Here is a 19,064-nt window from a genome sequence, read left to right as displayed (position 1 = left end):
AAAGCACCGAACAAAAAGATCTAGGGAGCTGAAATTTTTCCTAAATATTCTCTATTAATAAGGTTACTTTGGTATAGAAAATGAGCTTTCACCTAACCCCCATACAAGTGAGCCCCCGAAGTACAGTTTAAATAATCCCAGAAGGCCTCTTGAAATAATGAAACGGTCGGTAGAACAACAAATATCATATGGGGAGACGTGCGGATTTAGACGTATGTAGAGCACGTGAATAGAACTGTTAAACTCTGGATCACTTTCTATGTCATTGTCAAAATTAGACCCAATTATATTGGGAGTGATATTATTCCGGATATAACTGAGTTTCTGAACAGCGGACAATAATATCTTCATTGATCGCTATATTAGGTTTTTGTTTTTACCATTAAATATTTTTAATGGAAAGAAGCGCACAACAGGCCGGATAGTGGTCTAGATATATTTCTTCATATTCGATGTAGTATACAACCTCCTATCAACCTAATCTAAATTTTTATTAAGCTGTTCACAATTTATCATTTTATTTAGCTAATTTCTAATTTAATTTTGGATTAGGAACGGGTACGGTAGTAATTTTTAGTTATGTACACCCTTCTGAAATTTATGAGCGATAACTTTAAAAGCTTACATTCTGAAACTAACTGAACTACTTATTATGAATATTTTTAAATTAATTCAAATATTTTCAAGTTCAAAATTAATCTAAAAAACTAAAATTGTGTTTTCTATTTTTTTCAGATTTTTAATGATTTAGAGACTATTTGAACAGCTTTCAAAATTTATCGAATATAACTTGATCTAGGGGGACTAGTAAAAAATTCAGTTACAAATTTTGTCCTATGTCGCATTTCCTTACGGCCTTAAAATTTTATTCATTACACAAGGCAAATAAAAAATATGATTACATAAAAATTTTACATTTATTTACGAAATAATTTCATAGTATATAGAATTTTTAAATTAATTTTACATTACAAAGTTTTTATGTTGTATGTAATAATCAGTTTGTTTATCGTATATTAATTAATTTATAATAATTACATCATTGTATATAATAATAAAAACGGGAGCCCAAATAAAAACAAAAAAGAAAGCAATATATAATTTAATTAAAGTAATTATGTTAACTATATTATGTACTGCAAAATATTTAACATAATATAAACAACATCGACAAATTGTATAAATTGTAAGCATTTTTTAAATTGGATTACTTTGAAAAAGCCAAACATAAAATAGTGTTTGTGGAAGTGTAGATAGATGTGCTTTATAATAATGTAGCATAGCATAGTTTTAGGCAATTAAGTGATGTTTTTTTTTTTGTCAAATCCAAGTTGGTTTTATAATTAATTAAAGAAATTAAAATATGCCTAAAGTATGTTATATTAAAGCGTTATTAATAAATAGTTAACAAACATAAAAATAAATTATTTCAAATCCAAATAAAAAAAGAAATTTTGAGCAATATTTTTCGTTAACCAAAGAAACTTTATTTCAGAATTGTAAATTTTAAGCAAAAATATCGTTTATTATTTTTGTAAATTTTTCATGTATTTTATCAAGATATTTGCAATATATAAATTTTATTTCGTAATTAATTGAAAATAAACGACTTTAAAAGTTGTTTCACCAATAATATTCAAAGTATTCATTCCATTCTGGTTTATTATTTTTGAAGACATATTTTAAAATATTCTTCTGTTTAAACATTCTAAGCGTAATCTAAGTGGTTGTATATGTGTGTGTTTGTGTATGTTTTTAATATTCGATGACCCAGTAGTTGTAAATTGTTTATCGTCGGTAACGTCCCAAGTATGCCTTGCAATTAGGGCATGTGTGATGAACATCCATGCAGTCATCAATACAACAGGGAATCAGACAGCAACCCAACCAGCAACTGTAATGGAAGAAATGTAATATCATTCCTGAACTCAATCACTGCTCAACACACAATTTGGGAGTAGTATAATAAGACATTCTTCTTCCATTTAACTTACCCTAATAATGCAATTACAAAGCCCGATAAGTATGCAATCATTCCAGGTTCAGTACGTGTTGTTGTTTCGATTTCAGCATGACATGATGGACAGATCATATGTGTAGCCGTGCGACCAATTGGCACAACTGTGGTAACAATATGGGCATTTGTGGTAGCAGCAGCATGTGTGGGTGCAGCGACGGGTGTGAAAGGACCCACTGGTTTAACACCACCTACAGCTTCCTGATAAGATGGTGGTGCCGAGGGTGGTGGCACATACGTGTATTGTGGTGGTGAAGGTCCCGTTGCTTTACTCATTGTGCTTTAAGGCTTTTTATTAATTTATTTCTCCTTATATTTCTATTCTATGCTTGTTCCTGTGCGTACTCGTATTTTATGTTGCAGCTATTGTAGTTTTTATTAAAAATCTGTTAGAAGCTTGTGCAACGTTGCGTATGGAATATATTGTTTTCTTTTATTCTATGTTTATGTGTGTATGCTGGGGACAAGGGAATACACCGGGTATGCGATTTTACTTCTCAGTAAATGCAATATTCTTTTTATTTTAGTCTTTTCACTTTGTGCCTGCAAATAAATGGAGAAAATAGAGAAGTTGAAAGGAAAGGTTATTTTAATGAAAATGTGGTTGTTTTTTAAATGAAATGTATGAAATATTAATGGAAATGAATGTCTGTGGATATAAAATACATTGTATTTATGGAAATATAAACAAGATTTATCTGTTAAGATTTTAAATCTTAACATTAAAGAATATTTATATAGATAAATAAAAAAAATTTCAATAGAAAATCAATGAACTAATGTGGACATATGTACATACATATGTATATAATGAACCAAGTTTCAAATGAAATTGCATCAAAATAATAGAATGATATTATTTCCACATACATATTAGAAAATATACATAATAAATTAATTAAACTTTTGCTACCATAATGTGGGAAAAGCTTAATGGTGTCAGAAGAAAGAAATATGTAGTTAATAGTACATATATAACATCATGTTTACGGCGACCATAAAAAAGGATATCTTGACATTTGTGTTACGTGTTCATAAAGACTGATATAACACACTCTGACGGAAAAAATATTATTAAAAGGGTGCATTGAATCGGTATTAAATAACGCCTGATAAAAGAAAATAAAGATGTTATAAATGTTTCGATATGTGGGACTCTTGAAGTGATCCAACTTTGAGTTGTGTTATTATCATTAATGTCTGTTTTAAATAAAACCACTTAAATCATCTAAATAATTTATATTCAGACAGCTATAAAAAAATTATTTAAATATTCGCATGGGTGCAATAAGAAATAACTATAAACATATAATAGTTATGTACATTGGAGGTGCCCAAAAAATATGCCTCTCAAACCCACTAAAAACCATTTTGTGGACCAAAAGTACTTTATTTTATAATAATTTTTCACGTAATCAGGTGGTTTTGCGTTTGTCAGGTTAACTACATCGAGCTCCCTTCCCTTTAAAGCTATTACATTGGCCCTTTCGTTGCCAACTACTCCCGAGTGGTCTAGTAATCATATGATGTAAACCTTACCTCTGGGAGAGTATTAAGTTAAAGCTTTCTTACTATCTAATACGGTCTTAGATTTAATTCTATCACCTGATATCGCCCTAATCGACTGTCGGTAAATATATTAAGTGCTGTGGGCGCCATATTTATTCTAATCCAATTTACACATTCCGTTATTGCTCGGACTTCTGCCTGGAAGCTTGTGTTATGTTGAGGTAAGCGGTGGTATATTTCTGTTTCTGGACCTTCAATATAGAATCTCAGGCCCAATTTGTCCTCCAATTTAGAGCCATCCGTGTAACAACGAATTTCTACTGGTATTTGCTTTAATGTTCCGCTTGAACAAAACATTCTATCTGCGATCAGCGTTTCAAAGTTTCCGACATTTTCTGTGTCTGGTATGCGATCATTTAAGTGGTGTATATGTCAATTTGAAGCATGCAGTGAATATCTGTGACAGATGTACGAAAACCAGTTCCCCCAGTACATTAATACGCATCGATCGAGAGGTATTTCTATATGAGATTCTTAAAAAGCAGTTCCTCGGGACACTCTAATGTACATATCTTTAATTTAGCGACCAAATGTGGAAAGTCCATTTTTATAAAATGTAACCATTTAAAATAAGTTAAAGTTGCCTTTTTACAACTTTTTTTTAAAGAAACTTAATACATGGGGTGACTAATATTGAAGTATGGAAGTACATTGTTTAATATCTCTAAAATGTTTTGTAGTTATATTTAAGCGCAAACAAATTTAAGGTGGTTAACTTAAGTATGGGCGGTTTTTTATTTGAAACTTTGGCATACCTATAAATAATATAAAAGTAAAGACAGGAATTGTTGTTCTAGCTTAACTGTAGGTTGTAATGATTTTTTAGTTCCACAGACTCACTCCAACATAGAACGAAAATGTAATGATAGAACACAAAAAATCAAAACGGAAGTATCAAGTTTTGTCTCCATTATATCTCTCCTTTTTGTTTCTATTCTCAGTTTACTTTTTTATTTTTTATCGAAACACGAAGTGCAAAAAAATACAAACTACGTGGTTTCCTAACAACAGTAACAGAAAGAATAATGGAAAAACTAACAGTGTTTGTTGAAAATGCATGAGTTTTAGTTGTTTTTACTATGACGCCAAAACAAGTAAAAGTCATTTAGTTTTATATAAAAAAAATTGTTGCTCCTTCTCTCCTACTTCTTTAAAGAAAACAACATGATGTAAAAATTTTAAATACATACTAAAACTTTGACAACTATATGGAAAACCTGCATTACATGTATTAAGTTGTGCAATGGAGAATTTGTGAATCATTAGGAACTACTTATAACACTAGTTACCCATATGTATATAAATAATGCATTTGACTGGTGCTCCAATTGTCTTTTGCATTAAACAAGATTTTTATCTTATATTTTGTTTTTCAATGATTATAGAGTTATTTATTTGTTTTCTGCAAAGCCTTTTAAGCTTTGTTGTTTCCTCCTGACCAGTAGAATAATGAAAGTTACTCATTTCGAAATTGCAGGGAACCTAGTTAATACAATGGCTAGCAACAAATACTCTTATATAATATTGACGCATTTATTTATGTAAGTGTAAGTGAGTATCTATGAGTGTATGTACTAGTATTTTTTTGCGACATCTGCATGACAATGACACCCTCTTATAAGTATTGAGTGCTGTAGCTGTTGGATTTTATGTTATTTTTCATTTTTTTGCTTTAAGAGAAAGTTAAATGTGTACTTTTGTAATTGCAAAATGTACTAAATAAAAGATGTTAAGGAATACTGAAAACATTTCACACACAACAGCACAAAAAAAACAAGATTCAAGTTTTTTATACGACCACTTGAATTGATTTCTGTCATTTTTAAAACTCTGCACCTTTAAGCTTAAATGAATAAGTTACATTCAGTTTTAATACCCTTCGCGAGAAGGTGAACGTTTTCCATTTAGTTCATAAGTTCTAAAATTTTATTTTAGGAAGTTATAAGGTAGGTGCATATTCATATGTGTTCTGAATTTTTATAGATATCGAAGTCGATTTAGCAATATTCGTCTGTCCGTCTACACAAATCTCCTTTTTTAGTTGAGTTTGTTTTCAAATGTCCGTCTGTCCATATATCCATATGTATGTTGAAATCAATTTTCCCCTTCCCCAGATATCTTAGGAATCCAAATTTTTATAACTCTATAATATAACAAAATCGGTCCATAAATAACGAAAATATGAGCAAGGGTAGGGTTAATTAAGAACCGATACTTCTGAAATATAATTTTAACATGTTTGAGAACTCTTTTTCTGAAGGGGAGTTTATATGGAGGCTAGGGTCAATGTTCACTATACTGTTTTATAAGTTGGTGCCAAATTTTATTACGACTGCCATGTAATCCACTGAATATTTATTCCTGTATTCCTGGAGGACAATTCTATTAAGACTATTAGACCGATATTCACATTCCATTCCCCATTTTTGAGGGTTGGGTATAAAAATCATAAGAAAAGTGCAACTAAAATTCGTTATTGCTGCATATTTGTAAATGTAAAAAGAAATATTCACACTCACTATTTATGACTTTTTTAACATTTTTTTGGCTCGCGCACTAGTAAAATTAAATTTTTTTAAAACAATTTATGACACAGTGCATGTGTATAATTCCTTTGAAATATGATGTCACAGTCATGCAAAAATAATTCCTGCAATGACCCTGATATGTAATAATTTAGAGTACCACTTGGAATTAATTAAAATTTATACAATTGATAAAATACAAAAAGTAAAAGCGTGTATTTGAATACATTTTAAAGAAAATGAAAATCTACATGAAATAGAATTAGGTTTTGAGTTCAAGCAAATTTAAAGGATCAAACTTCCTCAAATGAAACAAAAATAAATGAATTGATTTATTTCTCTAATAAATTTTTGTTTGTGTTTTTGGGATGCTGAATGCAAAAAAAATTCATTTTATTTTTGTTATTTAATTATTTTTTTAAATAAACAATCACACACTCATACTATTAACACATTTAAGATTTGTATTGGGCAAAACAAGAACAAAAAACATCTCACAGCTAAAAAACTAAAATAAACATGTTGGACGCGTTGTTGACCAAATAAAAATAGAATTTCGCATAAAAATTAAATTTGTATCTGAATGTTTGTATCTAAATATTCCTACGAATATAACCAGTACACGTATGCTTGAATCTCTATGAATCAATATCTTTTAGGGTGTCCAATTTTTTGGATAGTTTTAATCCCCTAGAAAAGTTTATTTGTTGATATATATTTAATAATTAATTTTCACTAGCACTAGGGAAATAAATCTAAATTCTATTGATTTATATAGAACTATTTTTTTTAATTTAAAAGTACCAACATAGGACCAATTGGTGACTGGTAGAGAGGCAATTAAATGTTGGTTAAACAATTACAGTACCGAAAATAAATTCAGGGATTTAAAAAAATCTCGATAATTGTCTGTCCTTATAGAAACCCTATCTTTTATGTATTTTCCAACTGTGGCCATCTGATGGATGCTACGAGACGAGTACATTCAACACATTCACCTGATGAGTCATTTAAAAACATTTAATGTAGAAGACGTCCAATTTTATATCTGTACAATGAAGATTTTATTTATGTATATTAGGGTCGCCCCATTTGTATTCATAAAAAATAAGGTACTGATGTTCCCACATAAAAACCTTCAAACGGACCTTTTTATTCATTGATCCAGCTCACCGAATATGACGTCAGAACAAAAAAAAAAAAATAGAAATTATACCTTAAAATAAACTAAATTTTCAGTTTAGGCGGGAACTTCAGCATTATATTTAGGGGCCAGCCTAATGTACGTCCATTTTTTTGTGTAGATTTCAAAAAGATTTCAAATCGAAAAACAAACAAATTTTCCCATCGAATGTTACCTATTTAAAAAACTTTGACTTTTTTGTACGAAAACCTCTTATGATGGCATGGAACTCAAGGCTTTCATTCAATTTTATTTGATTTTTATATGTATGTTTGCAGAAAATTTAAATTTAATTGAATTTGATTTATTTAGTGTTCTGGGTGTTTTTTGTTGTTAATTATTTTAAAATGTGAAAGTTAAGACAAAAATATTTACATATTGTGTAAAAATCTCAATTGCCACATACATATATGTATGTTTTTAGGAAATGTTTAGAAGAATGTCTAATATTTTACTCAACTAATGTAAATATTTATAGAAATTACAAGTTTTAAACAAACGCTTTTGTTTATGGAAATACTAACGGAATTTTCATGTAAATACTTATCAAAAAATTTTAATTTTCAAATCGATGTTAAAATGGCAATTTTAAATTCAAAATATACAACTACTACTTCCAACATGTACTTTGTAATAATTATTTTATACCAAATAAACAAAAACAACCAGTTCAGTTAAATTTGTCACGCAAATAATTTAATGTCAATTACAATAAATGTTGTAAAACAAATGAACATTAGAAATGTTTAATACATTTAAAAATTAACAAAGAATTAAGATTTTTTTAAAAAAATTCTTATCGTCTCACAAAAAATGACATCATTAATGTACAAATTAATGAAATACAATTTTTCGTATGATAATTAATAAATAAAAAAATTTAAATGATGAGCATTTAAAATCAAGATGAGAGAGTTTTCAAGTGAAAAAGAGAAAAGTGTAAACAATTCATTACACTTGTACGTGTTTTAACTCAAAATATCGCATTTTTTACTCTGAATTTCAGAAACATTTGGCCCATAATTATCAATATGTAGATATGTATATGAAATTTCTTTTTATAAAGAGCCAAATTGTTTTAATGACTTAGGGCTATCAATCTTCAAAGTGTACAATTTTGCTCTTTAAGCATATCCACCCCTGCTACATAGAAGAGAAGGTGAGAGAGTACATATTTTTAAAAGAAAAATTGTATTCTATCTTTTTTTATTTTTATTACAAAATTTACAAAAACCAAAATTATGTTTATTATATTTAAAACTTTGACCTTTTCTTCTCATCTTCACTTTTATTTTTGCTCTGTTACAAGGTCTTTTTAATAAAATTATTTAAAATAGAAAAATAAAACTGATTTATTATACAAGCTAAAAATTAAAATAATTTTTGTAAAAAAACCTTGCAAAATTATGTTTAATTTTTGTTAGAGAGCAGAGAGCTATGTATATTTTTAAATCATTTAAGAAATAAACAAAAATGTTAAATTAAATGACAAACAATAAAATAACTCACACATCTAAAATAATAAAATTACAGCAAATTTTTAAATTTATTTTGAAAAAAAAAACTAATTTTTCTAATAATAATTAGATTAAAATGTTTATAAATTTTGTTTTGCTGCTTTTTTAATTTAATTCTTACATTTTGTAACGTAAACAAAAAATTTTATTGTACTTTTAAGAAAAATATAAAAAATCTAAGAAATTAAAAACATGAATTGTAAACCAGTTTAAATCTTTTAAAAAGTGTGTTAAAACTAGTACATTTTATACACCCCACATAACTATAGTGAGGAGCGTATTATGCGTTTGTGCTGATGTTTGTATTTCCAAAAAATATTTGCCCTACAGCCACCTGTAGCGAGCGCACAAGGTTTACACGACACACAGACGGAAATAGCTTAAGATGGATATAGGACAAATATTTTGAGTGTTACAAACATCAGCACAAACGAATAGTACCCTCTCTTTTATAGTGTTGTAGTGTATAAAAACTGGCTTTTTGAAATAGAATTTATATGGGGGCCAGGACAAAAAGTGGTCCAATCCTTTTCATCTTAATAGTAGTGTTTGTTAGTAAATTGTGTACATTCAAATCATTTGATGAGGCCCGATCATTTCGAACATCGGCAGTATTTAGACTTAAAATTAAGTTTTGCCATTTTTTAGAGATACTATAACGTTAACATTATTATGTGGTCAAAAGCCCTATTTGGGCGGTCCAGTTGTATCGGGGCTAGGTGAAATAATGGACCGATATTGAGTAAAAGTACAAAATTTATATTTATTTGAATTTAAAAATTAAAATATGGAAAAATGCTTTTAATTTAAAAATGTACATCCTTCGTCTTATATGTAAATAATAAATTCAATTAAAGAAGCATTTAAATGAATCTGGAAAATATATATCATTAGCATGAAAATCGCTGCCCTGATTATAACAATAAATAATTTCGTGTTTTGTACTGAATCTCGAATTTTGTTTTGAAACAAAGACAACTGTATGGGAATACCGAAGAGATAAAAGCGAAAAAATTAATTAATAAAATATACTGATTACAGATTATATGACAAAATAACAACGAAGTATTTTTCAATAATAAATATCATAAATTTTTTCATTTTGCCAAACAATTTCATTAATTTAATAAATTAGTTACAAATATTAAATATGCAATCACAATTATCATACAAAATTCCTACAATAAACCATCAATAACTTTATTAAGCATTTATGAATATGGGGCTAATAAGTGTGCAATTCACAACCGGTGTTATATCGTTGTTTTCTAACAACACAAATGAAACCAATTGCGATTTAAAATAATATATTTAATTTTTGTTTATATTGTAGAAGCATTAATACAATAAAATTGTACCTATTTATAAATATATTTTATATACATTCATACATTCATATATGCATTATGCATTTTTTGTTATTTACAAAACCAACTTTGTTCAACTTTGGAATTACTGGCAATAGTTTCGTTATTTTTTATTAATAACAGTATATTATTATTATTATAACTAAGTATTTAGTACAAAAGGTGTTTGAACGCTTGAAACTATGAATGCAAAAAATCGATATTAAAGACAAATAAAATATTTACATATTTAATCATGTAAATTGAAAGGAAAACTATTGAGTAATTTTCTTACTTTTCTTTAGAAATTATGTATATGATTAATACATTTATAAGAAATAATATGATTAATACATTTAATAATACTAGTTTATAAATTATGAATAATTTAAACGAATATGACAATTGCAAGTATTAATTTTATTAAATTGCTACTACTTCTGTGATAGAGATCAAGTGTCAAGTGACCCATTTGGATGAAATTTATACCAAGGTTATAAGTATTGGATAGTATGCCAGACTCAAATTTGGGTCCCCACTAAGTAAGCACAAAGACCTTAAAGGAAATTATCTAAGCTATTCTTATTGAGCCATATATTGAAAAAATCTCATTCTTGAGTTAAGAAATATTTTTTTGATAGATATTCCACCCGCATCCCATTTATATGGGATAATTGTATAATCTTTGTTTTGAGCAAAAAGGGCCTAAATTGAAAAAAAAATATTATTTTTTTGAAAAAGTGAAGAAATAGCTATCTGAACTCCTTTGCTAGGACCAATAGGTGAGAAGTTAAACTCATTTGAATAAAACCCTGTAGGACAAAAATGTCCAACTTTGATCCCCTCTAAGTCCGGCAATGCTTGACCGATAGAGCTGAAAATATGTGTCTGGCCTTGGTGCAAATTTCATCAAACTCGATTTTTTGAGTTGGGTCACTTGACATAAAATTGCCCATTTGATAAACATTGAAATCATTGTATCAAAAAAACATTATAAATACTTCAAAACTGGTGTAGAGTATTATATGCTCGAACATGACCGACTATACTTTCTTACTTGTTTATACATATATACATAGTTTAATAAAACTGTTTGCGGTTTGTAGTCTGTGTCGCGAAAAGTATACCACTTCTTTAATGTAATTTACATTTATTGTACATATTACATTACTTAATTATTTTATTTGTACATATACCTATAAACCTTATAACAAATACATACATAGCATTTGTATATAAGTACTATGTAGTTGTAAAAGTACTTTTATTTTTGTGTCTATATAAACACATATCGGACAAATTTCGTATATACCCTGTAGTTCATTGAACTAGTTCCGCAACGTTGAATTTGTTAACTAATAAGAAAACTACCACCAAATAACGTTCAAAATACATAATATTTTTAGTTGGAAAATATAATATGGGTAATGCCATCGAAGGAACAACTAATTGAGCCTTTTTCTCTTTGTAATTGCATTACTGCAAGTTTTGTTATAACTATTCTATAAAATATAATCTACTTTAATTGGGGGCAAAGTTTCTATGTATTTGTCACTTTTAAAACAGCTGGGTTAATATAAAATTCAATAGTTACATTTAGTATGTAGATTAATGTCGTATACATACATTGTACCTTTATGCATAAATAATATGAATTAATATTATTTATATATCACATCCCTGTTTAAAAGTCAAAATAAGTCAAATATGTAGATATTCAAGTTGTATTTCGTTATATACATATGTAGATATTTCAAGTGTCTATAAACTGCCTGATGGTATGTATTCATTTGTGCAATCAATTTTCATCATAAATAATGATAATTTCTAAGAAATACAAACAACAATACTATATTTTACATCATTTGTTTGTAAAATAGTATGAAATTATATTTAGTTAATAACGTAATTAACTAAATACATAAAATGGGAACGGAGTAATTAAATGATCATGTTATTGGAAAAGTCATAACACAAAGCTGTTAAAAGAAAAAATTCTCCGAATTAAATTAATTGAGCCAACGAAATTATGAATAAAAATATTTCGTAATTATTGCAGATTGATTCAGATATAAATAATCTCCCGGACTGTTTATCGAAATATATGTATGTATGCATTCATTATTTCTTATATAAAATGTACGTTTTTATACCCACCATCAAAAAAGATGGGGGGTATATTGTTTTTGTCATTCCGTTTGTAGTAACACATCGAATTATTGGTCATGGACCCACAAAAGTATATAATTCTGTGTCCATATTAAAATCTAAGACGATCAAGCCATGTCCGTCCGTCTGTCTGTTGAAATAGCGACAGGGACCATACAGGAGAAGCTAAATAAGGTTTCTTTGGTATTGAAAATGAGTAATATCGGTCCACGTTTTTAGGTAGACCCCATAGACCCCCGAAAAACAGCTTTAACGGAATTTAGTGAGGATTATTCTGCAACTGACCGTACATTAATGTTATTTATGCAGAATTTCATAGTGATATTAGCGTTTATAAGTGAATTTTGATCTTCAAAAGTAATTGAGTAATAACGGACTTACATACGCTCGGACACAGCAAAATCGACTCATAAAGTCATTAAATTATACCTACATCTAATGTAAAATGCGAACTAACAGATATGAACAAGCATTTCAACTATTTAAAAATTAACCTTTTAAATCAGAATTCTTTTGTATAAGCTTAAAAATATTAAATCAAAACAAACTTACACTCACTAATAAAACCTACATCGTTAATGAATGTTTAAAGAATTTATAAAATATTCTCACTTTCCTAAATATCAACCCACAATAATTTTCTCCATCTACTTTGCAAAATGGCACTGATTCTTTTCTTGTGTAAAATATGATTTCCTATTTATGTTTAACGATAAAAAATATGTGTTCTGAAGTTAGAAAATATAAAAACTCGTTGTTTGATAAAGGCAACATGCCAAAATTGGCAAAAACCAACCGAGATACTTTGATTGTGGAATCAATAGCAACTTTACGAAAACAAACGAACAAAGAGTCATACATAAATAACAATAAAAACAATCAAGAGAATGAAGGCAATGCCATGAAGAGTAAGGCTGACTTCCAAAACGTCAGTTGCTTTGTGTACGAACAAAGTATAGTGTTTCATAACGCCGCAGTACAAAATATTGACAATGCATACTGTTTCAAAACGTCATCGACAAGTATTAGAAACGCAGCGATATGGCAATCAGAGCATCAGTTTTAAAGTTGATGCTTGTTGAACTTATTTGCTAAAACTACACAAACAGCTGATTTACTAAAAACAATACTTTGCATCTTCTATATTTTAGAACGTGAAAATAAACAAAGCATCGTTGCAATGTTTTGAAACTTTACATGTGTACTAGATATAAATACCGCAATAAAATTGTATTCAAACTTTGTATTGGTACGTTTTGGAAGTCAGCCTAAATGATAATAAATGATACCTAAGAGAATTGAATGGAGTAGAAATATACAAAAAAATATAAATAAATAAAAAATAAAGTTTTCTATTTGTCAATGCTGTTAACTTGAAAGAATTGGAAGAAATTTCGAGAATGTTAGAATTCTACTGGATTTTAAAAGTTTGAAAACAGTTCAAATTTCTCTGAGAGACTTAGGTTTGGCCATCAATAGATAATGAACTTTGAAAATGACTTTGATGAGGCCATCATAGTCAATGCGATACAGAACAATGATAATTAATTTTTGACTTAGTCCGAAATAAACGATAAATATCATAATACACTTTTTTAATGTTTCAAGGATAGCAGAGCAAGATTTATCCAAAATATTGATATTCTTAACCATATCATATTTAAATATTTGTGGAACCAGTGATTTTACCTATCATTTCGGGTTATGACTGTCCTTTACAGGGGCATTGTAACTTTGTTTCTGGTTAACAATTTCTTCCTTCTGGATAATTAATATTAGACTTAATGGGGTATAGAGATTTCGGAAAACTTCCTTATTGAGCTAAATAAGCTAAAAAACGTTCAAACATGATTACCAAAAAAAAAAAAAAAAAAATCGCTAAAATGAAGTAGATAAAAGCTTTATATATGTATGTCAACACAGCACAAGTATATTTGTATCTGTTTAACGATGCTCATCATCACATTGTGCTAACTAATGCTAACTAATTAAAAAGAAACCACAATTATAAGAAAAATAATGAAAAGGTGTGAAATAAAAAAGAATTACTAAAACCGTTTGATTTTCAACAAAAAATATAAAATAAAAAGAATAGCACTACATCTGCTTAAAACGTTTTAGAGGAATTATTGTAGTTTTTTTTATTGTGTATTGAACAATGATGATCTCAAAGAAAACATAATTTAGCAAAATGACGTCATTCATTAAGAAAAACGTATTTTATTCTATTTCTACACTAAATCATAAAATTGACCCAATTACGCAGGCGCTTTTCGTAAAGTAATAAACAAAAGTATAAATATTTTTAAAGATACAATTTACAAACACGTAAGAAGATTGAAATATAAAAAGAATAATTTCCAAAAAAATTAAACAAACTTTGAAATTGACGTCATCGTTATTAAGAAATATATTAGATTATGCAACTTTGTTTTTCTTTGGCATCTTGTGTACACACAGACAAAATAATGTTGTTTTTCTAATTTTGTCAATTTATTTTGGCCAGTGTATTTATTATTATTTTCCTCTTGTTGTTATTTGCACAATCTCCCGTTAACAGGACAAACAATTCCTATTTCAGAGTGAATGACAGTTAAGTAAACAACAGACACGACCCGAACAACAATCCAAATCTTTGACTGAAATAAATTCTGCCCGTCTGTGTTATTTGTGAAATAATTTTTTTTAAAAACCTGTTGTTTATGAATTTAATTTAACACTTATTTATCAACAATTCCACTTTATTTTCATTCTTGGTACCAGCACTAGTTTAATGATTTCATTCGTATTAACATATTTTTATTGAATTATTATTACTTTGGCTTTTTTGCTGTGATGTGAATTTCCTTTGAAAAATACTTTCGTTTTGCGTGCTTTTTATTATAATTTATTTTAAATTTGGTATTTTTTTCCTTTTATATGTAAAAAACACATAGACATTGACACAAGTATTTAAATGATTTCACTTCAGTGCTAATTTCGTTTTATAATTATTTTCTATTTAGAAAACCTCACACACGTTTCGTAAAATTTTTCAATACAAAATCGAACGACGGAAAATAATAAACTGAACGTTTTTTTTTTTTTGCAAGAGGAATATTTAGTATTTTCAGTTAGTACTGGTCTAGTGTAAAGAGAGATAAATAGCATTCAGAGAGAGACAGAGAGAGAGATGAAAATATAAACACGACTGCAGCTGTTTTGACAACAACAGGGTTGTGTTTAATTTTTCATTGCAGTGTTGTAATTTCTTTTGATTAATTGGTTTTAATGAGTAGTATTTTAGTATTATTTTTATTATTTTAAGAGGCAGATATTTTTCCTTATTAACTTACTTTTAAAATTTTGTTGAAGTTTTAAAGCAGAAGTGGACAATTCTTAATACAATTAAAATAACAATAATAAAATTTACCTTACTATATTATTAATGTAGTACTAAATTGTACAACACTGTTTTAGTTGTATATTTCAAATGGTTTGTGTCGTTGCTAAACATTCTCGAAAACCGTTACTATTTGTAATGGAAACTGACTTTAGTCAATTACGACTTTGTTTAACGAACCACCGATAAAAACTTTTTAAATGTCATACATATTAAATAATAGATGAATTTTTTTAATATAATTGAAGTTTTTTAATTTTTGTATGGTTTTAATTTAAAAAAATTCTAAAATTAGTTTTAAAAAATGTCATTAGTGGTTTGACTTTGATTGTCTGTCTTAAGTGAGAACAATTTGTATTTAACAATGTGTGTTCAACTTTTTATGACAACATTTTCTTTGTTTGATAAATAAATCATTTTGTAAGAAAATCACTCTTCAAATGTTGTAGTGTAGGAGTAATTTATCTTACATCAAATAAAAATACAAATAACTAAAGTTCACTTAACCCAGAGTCATATAAAAATTAATAATTAATTCTGTAAACAATAAAAAATAATATAATTTTTAAACAATAAAATGTTTTAACTGATTTGTCCAGATGACGTAATTTAAATAAAATATATAAAAATATTGTAAATAAAATGATTAACGATTACTTTAAATGATTTCGAAAGAACAAAATTTTTAACATCAAACAGGAATGTGTGTAACCCTACATGTATGTAGTTGTCAAAATATATAATTTTTTAATTTCTTTAAATTTTCTAAACATAACAAAAAAAAAAAAAACAACAAACTATGGCACATACTTGTAAATCATTGAAAGAATTGTCCTCCCAAGGCCACTGGGATGAGGTGTTTAGCTGTTTAAATATTGAGGCCAATTCCACCATAGAGTTAGCCAGCTTCAAAAGTAAGTAAAATAACTGGCAAAGCCGAGAATAACTTATTGTAATTAAAATAACTTAATATCCATAGTTCCTCAGCAAAAAAACGATTTGTGGCTAGATGACCATAAGGCAACCTTAAATACTTTGGAAGTAATTTTGGGTTTTATAATATTGTGTGATCAAATATTTTACATACTTTTACTGTTATATTTGGCGCTATTTATGGTTAAATTTGCACGTATACATATATTTTCAAAAATGAAAAAGTGTATTTCAAAAACTAAAATAACTTTGAAAAAATTTCAATGTGTAAAAAGGAACAAAAACTGATATCCACAACTCATCTTCAATGTAAAATTTAGAACATTAAATAAATAATAAATAAAATATTAAATTTCACAAAAATATTTTGCATTGCAAAACAAAAGACTTAAGACACATACCATGGATTAAATAGACAAAAAAAAAGGAAACAAAAGATTTGGAACACAAACTCTAAAAAGTATTTAATTACATTCAATTTAAGAAATGTTTGAAGTAAAGTATTAAGATTAATTATTATTTGTATAAATATAGCAGCATCTGTCTGTTCTGCAAATAAATCCCCTCTTTAATGAAATTCAAAACTATAGAATTTTTTGCAAACAATAATAAAAATTTTACTCATTGTTAGAGTTCTTTTGATCAAGGTCATCATATCCATTAAACTTTATAATAATATTCGTTTTGGTTTTTATTCTTCGTAAAATTAACACTTAATAGACAAATGCGCTAAAAAAATTATACTATTTGATTGATTTGAAACATTATTAAAATCAAAATTAATCTTAAAGCTTCAAGCATTTGTAATGAACAAGTTTTGTTTAAAATGTTGTCATGTTCTTTGGATTTCATGTGTGACACTTAAGAATTTCAATCATGATTACTTCAATTAATTGCAAATAAAAAAATTATTTGTTACTCGCATTTATATAATTATATAAAATTAAGCAGAAAAGAAACAAATATTCGTTATTTTTTAATAAATCTGCATTAAACATGCCAGTCATAGCTATAATACGTACTACGTACATAATTTACCAAACATTTCAAAATGACAAAGAAAAAAAAAACTACCCTCAAATAACAAACATTTGAAAAAACACGGTGGTGCTTAAAGTAACCCCTGATGTATATGTCGGTGTAATATTTAGTGTAAACTTACCCTTATTTTTTTCTTCTTATTTTTATTTTTATAATTCTCATTTAGTTAATGCTAAAAATTGTATAAGTAGTATTAGTTCAAGAATTATAAAAATATAGATTACGCATTGCGCAGGTTTTTTTGGTTTAAATCAACAGGTGTTCGATGTGCTACGTCACATCAGCAAATAAAGTGATTGACGTCTAAAAAAAAATTTTAAAAATTTTAAAAACGTTACAAAATTTTGTAAAAATAAAATACTTTAAATATGAAATGCGCTGTGAAAAATTGCAAAAGCACCAACAACTCCAAGGCGTGCGAAATTAGTTTTTTTTTTATTTCCGACGGACGCTTCCATTCAGAAGCAATGGGTAAGTTTTTGTGACCGTGAGAAACAAATAAATCCCAAAACATCATACGTATGCATGCTACATTTTAAAGATGAAGATGTGGAAAATAGGTTGCAGTACGAAATGGGTTGGTATATAACATTGATTAAAAAAAATATTTATAAAAATATGCATTAACCCAAGGGTTCGCTAAAAGGAGACTTTTAAAACCCGGTACTGTTCCATCCATAAAACATGCCCCATTTGAAAATAAAGAACTAGGCGAAGAACAATTATCAATAATTGAACAACAAGAAAACAAAAAGATGGTAGCTTTAATTCTCCAAGAATATAATTGCATTAAAAATATAGAACAAAAAGAAAATATCACCGATGACGTCCAAAAACACGGGAATTTTAAAACAATTATTGAAGACATTGGTTCCGAAAATATTCAACCATATTTATGTATGGAAGAACTTAAAAATTTAAGGACCGAGGTGTAAGTAGCGTTAGTATTCATTCAAAATTTATAGACAATGACTTTTTAATTTAAAGACAAAATCTTCGGAATGAAAACAAACTTTTAAAAAGCGATAATAACACACAAATAAGCAGTCATCACCAAGAAATTTTGGTACTAAAACAATTACACCAAAAGGACGTTGAAGAGTTGAAAACTCAGATAAAAAAAACAAATTACGAGCTTGAAAATATAGAGCAAAAACTTTCAGTAATATTTACTCGCGGACAAATAGCAAAACTAAAGAATGGCATGAAAAGACAATTATGGACTGAAGAAGATATAACGCAGTCAATAACGTTGTACGCCGCAAGTGCAAAGCTATACAAACTTTTATACCGCAAACATTTTCCTCTTCCGTCAGTTCGTACTTTACAAAGCTAGGCGCAGAAAGTAGATTTAAATAAAGGATTGCTAAAACCAGTTTTTA

At 27.8% G+C, this 19,064-nt stretch overlaps 2 protein-coding genes across 3 annotated transcripts; one reads left to right on the top strand and one right to left on the bottom strand.

The window, feature by feature from the left end:
- Window positions 1-1,464: 1,464 nt before the first annotated feature.
- On the bottom strand, window positions 1,465-15,431 carry LOC119608023 (cell death-inducing p53-target protein 1). Of its 2 annotated transcripts, none has more exons than XM_037962245.1 (3): window positions 15,144-15,431; window positions 1,995-2,560; window positions 1,465-1,894 (listed from the first exon to the last, which is right to left on the bottom strand). In XM_037962245.1, the coding sequence occupies exons 2-3, from the start codon at window positions 2,291-2,293 to the stop codon at window positions 1,789-1,791; spliced, it is 405 nt and encodes a 134-aa protein (XP_037818173.1). In that variant the 5' UTR covers window positions 2,294-2,560; window positions 15,144-15,431; the 3' UTR covers window positions 1,465-1,788. The 2 variants fall into 2 exon arrangements, with proteins under 2 accessions (XP_037818173.1, XP_037818181.1); XM_037962253.1 differs by lacking the exon at window positions 15,144-15,431 and adding an exon at window positions 14,706-14,964.
- Window positions 15,432-16,439: 1,008 nt separating this feature from the next.
- Window positions 16,440-16,974, top strand: LOC119608651. The gene is made up of 2 exons (XM_037963153.1): window positions 16,440-16,622; window positions 16,688-16,974. The coding sequence occupies exons 1-2, from the start codon at window positions 16,508-16,510 to the stop codon at window positions 16,927-16,929; spliced, it is 357 nt and encodes a 118-aa protein (XP_037819081.1). The 5' UTR covers window positions 16,440-16,507; the 3' UTR covers window positions 16,930-16,974.
- The last annotated feature ends 2,090 nt before the right edge of the window (window positions 16,975-19,064 follow it).

This window comes from Lucilia sericata, unplaced genomic scaffold (genome assembly GCF_015586225.1).
Source record: "Lucilia sericata isolate MDLA Ls3-8-SP2 unplaced genomic scaffold, ASM1558622v1 Contig000021F_arrow, whole genome shotgun sequence".
NCBI classification, from domain to species: Eukaryota; Metazoa; Arthropoda; class Insecta; order Diptera; family Calliphoridae; genus Lucilia; species Lucilia sericata.
Note: the sequence above shows the minus strand (reverse complement) of the source record. Positions and strands in the feature narration are given on the sequence as shown.

Excerpts from the sequence above, each read along its gene's own strand:
- LOC119608651 (XM_037963153.1), top strand. The coding sequence starts at position 16,508 with ATGGCACATACTTGTAAATCATTGAAAGAATTGTCCTCCCAAGGCCAC. Across the intron at positions 16,623-16,687 it reads AGAGTTAGCCAGCTTCAAAA|TTCCTCAGCAAAAAAACGAT; the intron begins GTAAGTAAAATA and ends TAATATCCATAG.
- LOC119608023 (XM_037962245.1), bottom strand. The coding sequence starts at position 2,293 with ATGAGTAAAGCAACGGGACCTTCACCACCACAATACACGTATGTGCCA. Across the intron at positions 1,895-1,994 it reads TTTGTAATTGCATTATTAGG|TTGCTGGTTGGGTTGCTGTC; the intron begins GTAAGTTAAATG and ends CTTCCATTACAG.